We start from the raw sequence: 3,504 nt of genomic DNA on the forward strand, positions 1-3,504 counted from the left end.
ATGACCTTGCAATAGCCTCTGCGATTTATAAACCGTTTAAAAGCGTTGAGAAAAGCGGGCGTCGACAGGTCTCCCACGAACTCAAGATGCATGGCACCAGTGCACATGCAAATGAAAAAGCATATATACCCTTTGATGGATTTCGCTCCTCTTCCATGTGTAAATTTGTACACATAAGGGCCAGCAAAATCCACTGCACTGCGGCTAAAACAACGAGCGTATGTAGCCCTAGCTTCGGGTAAATTCCCCATTGATTGTTGAGCTGTATTACGGTTTAATAAGGTACATTTGACACACTTATGGTATATGTTACGAATTAAGCTGCGTGCACCAACAACCCAATAGCGCCTGCATAATTCGAGGTCCAGCGTGTAGCGTAAATTTATGAATATCTGCCACTATTAGCTTTGCCAGTGGAGAGCTCTTGGCTAATATTACAGGGTGTTTTACATCAGACGCCACATTGGAGTGCTTAAGCCTACCTCCAACACGAAGGATACCGCTTTTATCAACAAACGGCTGTAACCGCAAAAGACTGATACGTCGTGGAAGTGGCTTTTTGGCGCTACAAAGATAAATTTCATTATGGAAGTAAAAGTTTTGAGTGTACCTTATGAGCTTTAGCTCTGCGACTTGGATTTCTTTGCTGGTTAAGGGTCCTGTTTGCTTGCGAGGCATTGTTTGCGCGCAATTGCGAACGTTGTCAATGAAGCGCATTACATAGGCCGTAACTCTTTTTAGCTTCGAAAATGAGGAGAATTTTGCGAGAAGGGTCCAATGCTGTGATGGTTCAGCTACATTTACGGCAGCAGTTTTCTTACGCATCTCAAGCTGAGTGGTGTGATCTTGTCGCTTGACCTCATGTGGTACGTAGCTAGATGACGACAACCACGGCGGACCATGCCACCACAACTTATACGACAGTAAACTCGATGGCGACATACCCCTGTAGGCAAGGTCAGCAGGATTGCTTTCAGATCTGACATGCGTCCAGCATTCGGAGGGTAGTATCTCCTGCATTTCCGCCACGCGATTCGCCACGAATGTAGACCATCGGCTAGGATGACCTTGTAGACAAGCCAATGTCACAGTGCAATCTGTCCAACCGAACATGCGACTTTCTGGCGAGCACAAACAAGCGGTGATCTGTTTAATGAGTTTTGCTGCTAGGTGAGCAGCGCACAACTCCAGGCGGGGTAAGGTTGTAGATTTCAGCGGAGCAACCTTTGTCCTGGATGCCACTAGATTGACCACGATCTTGCCGTCTAAGTACTTAGTACGTGCATAGGCCACGGCCGCATACGCCTTCTCCGACGCGTCTGCAAATACATGAAATTCGGTTTGCGTATTTGGGCTCATACCCAGCCAATAGTTTAATTGAAGGTTAGACAGCAATCGAAGCTCGTCACGATGAAGGTACCATTCTTTCGCTATTTGATGGGGAACCGGTTCGTCCCAATCGACATCAGTGCGCCAAATTTGCTGAAACCAAATTCTCGCCTTTATAGTGCAAGATGCGATTAGACCTAGCGGATCGAAAGTAGTGCTGGTATCCGACAGGAAACCTCATTTGGTGAGTAAGGTAGGAGATGCCTTAAGACTTACCGCATACGTCAAGTAATCGTGAGACGTGTTCCACGTTAACCCCAGCGTTCTCACTTCCCCTTTTTCAGCTAACAAATGATTCATCGGCGTTGTGGATGTTGGAATTTTATCCAAAAGCTGCTTGCAATAACTCGCCCACTTCCTCAGTTCAAATCCCCCTTCTAAGAGTAGCTGAGATACTTCGCTTTTACGCAACACAAGCTCGTCTGCGGTGTGAGCGCCTGTTAGGTGGTCGTCCATATAGAAATCCCGTAGAATGATTTCCGCCGAGGACTGAAATTCTGTCATTTTATGCCTAGCAACTTGCTGCAACGCCTTCACAGCCAAGTGACTTGCAGCAGGTGTACCGTAAGTGAGACGAAGTATACCATAGTCTTTCAGTTCTTCGGTAGGCGCATCTCTCCACACGATTCTTTGGAAATCCACATGCTTCTCGTGCACATATACCTGCCGGTACATTTTCGCTATATCGGCGCTCATGGCATAGCGATGCATACGGAAACGCAATAGAATGGGAAATAATTCTTGTTGTAATTGTGGCTCAACCATTAATGCATCATTTAACGAAAGCCCTGAAGAGGACTACATCGATGTGTTGAACACAACAACTCTTCTTTTAATACCGCATGATGAGGCATGTAATAACAGGATGAGGGTCTATCACGGACGCACTCCATGTGACCCATCCGCAACAGCTCATGCATGAACTCCACATAGTGCCGACGTAGGTTCTCGTTTGCACCTAATCGCTTCTCAAGCCTGTAAAAACTGCGTAATGCGACAGAACGGGTCTCGCCTATAGGCACAGAAGGTTTTAGAGGTAGCTGCACAATGAATCGCCCGTCTGCTGCACATTGGTGTGTTGAGTCGAAGAGATCTTCACAGAACTTTTCTTCGTCTGTGAGATGTTGCCGATGCGGGACCGGGTCATGCTCCCAAACCTTGCTTAAAATCTTAACAAGATCTACATCGCAATGTAGGCTCGGAACCTCCGCGTGTGTAGCAGTTGTTCTTCCAAAGAGAACCCATCCGAATGCTGTCCGCTGAGCCAGCGGCGCGCCAGGGGGCCTTTGCGTAGATAAGTAGTCAGGAAATTCTCCATTTCGTCCATACCGATGAGTATGTCGATGAGACCTGGTGTGGCGAAGTGCGGATCTGCCAGTGCAAGTCCTTTGATGTGTTGCCAATCTGCGACTTTCACGCAAGTGGTCGGCAGATCGCCGGTTATCTTTGGCAAAACTAACGCGTTGATGACGTAAGACGGCTGTAATTGCGATGACGCGATAGTAAGGATTACTTCACCCCTTGGCCTACCGCTTGGCGTAGAGCCTATGCCTGTGATCAGGATAGCTGTTGATTTTCTTGGAAGACGTAGTTGTTGTACGCAACGCTCTGTGACAAATGAAGCATGCGACCCATTGTCGAAAAGTATGCGCATAGCATGCCAGCGGCCGGCGTAGTCACGTACCTTGACTACTGCGGTAGCCAATAATATGGCGTTGTCTTCTTCGGCGTAGTGTGATGTCATATTGACACCCTGCGACCATGATGTTGCTTGTTGAACCTCTCTATTTGACGCCTGGGCTGTCGTAGGTGACAATAATGCGGATATGCCGCACGGTTGAAACTCTGTTAACGGTACCGGTGCAGCTGGTACCCTATTGACGTGTGCTCTATTAGACTCCCGCTTCCCTGCAGGAGTAGTGATATCAGCTGCGCTTTGTGACGAAGAGAGAGCTGCTGTCGGCAGCTCAGCAAGGGCGCTGTCGTTGCTTCGGTATAGTGCATTGGCAGGATCAAGAGAACTAGTTGCAAGATGAGTATGCTTCTCGCTAGACACCCGGCTGTGTGCAGGTGCAGCGTATGATGCTGTATCAGCTACCGGTGCTGCTGTTCCGC

The 3,504-nt window shown here is 48.1% G+C and overlaps 1 protein-coding gene across 1 annotated transcript; it reads right to left on the reverse strand.

Annotated features, from left to right (window-relative positions):
* Positions 1-309: 309 nt before the first annotated feature.
* On the reverse strand, positions 310-2,154 carry LOC108378486 (uncharacterized). The gene is made up of 3 exons (XM_017634782.1): positions 1,797-2,154; positions 611-1,319; positions 310-565 (listed from the first exon to the last, which is right to left on the reverse strand). Exons 1-3 carry the CDS (start codon positions 2,152-2,154, stop codon positions 310-312), a joined length of 1,323 nt encoding a protein of 440 aa, XP_017490271.1.
* Positions 2,155-3,504: the final 1,350 nt, after the last annotated feature.

The sequence above is a fragment of the Rhagoletis zephyria genome, unplaced genomic scaffold (genome assembly GCF_001687245.7).
Source record: "Rhagoletis zephyria isolate East Lansing unplaced genomic scaffold, Rhagoletis_zephyria_1.1 Rzeph_scaffold_00117, whole genome shotgun sequence".
Classification (NCBI taxonomy): domain Eukaryota; kingdom Metazoa; phylum Arthropoda; class Insecta; order Diptera; family Tephritidae; genus Rhagoletis; species Rhagoletis zephyria.

Bases quoted from the DNA above. Each gene is read 5' to 3' on its own strand.
- LOC108378486 (XM_017634782.1), bottom strand. From the start codon at position 2,154: ATGGTTGAGCCACAATTACAACAAGAATTATTTCCCATTCTATTGCGT. The intron at 1,320-1,796 runs GTAAAAGCGAAG...ATGTATTTGCAG, and splicing joins CGCAGACGAGCTTGTGTTGC to ACGCGTCGGAGAAGGCGTAT. The intron at 566-610 runs GTACACTCAAAA...TTATCTTTGTAG, and splicing joins GCAGAGCTAAAGCTCATAAG to CGCCAAAAAGCCACTTCCAC.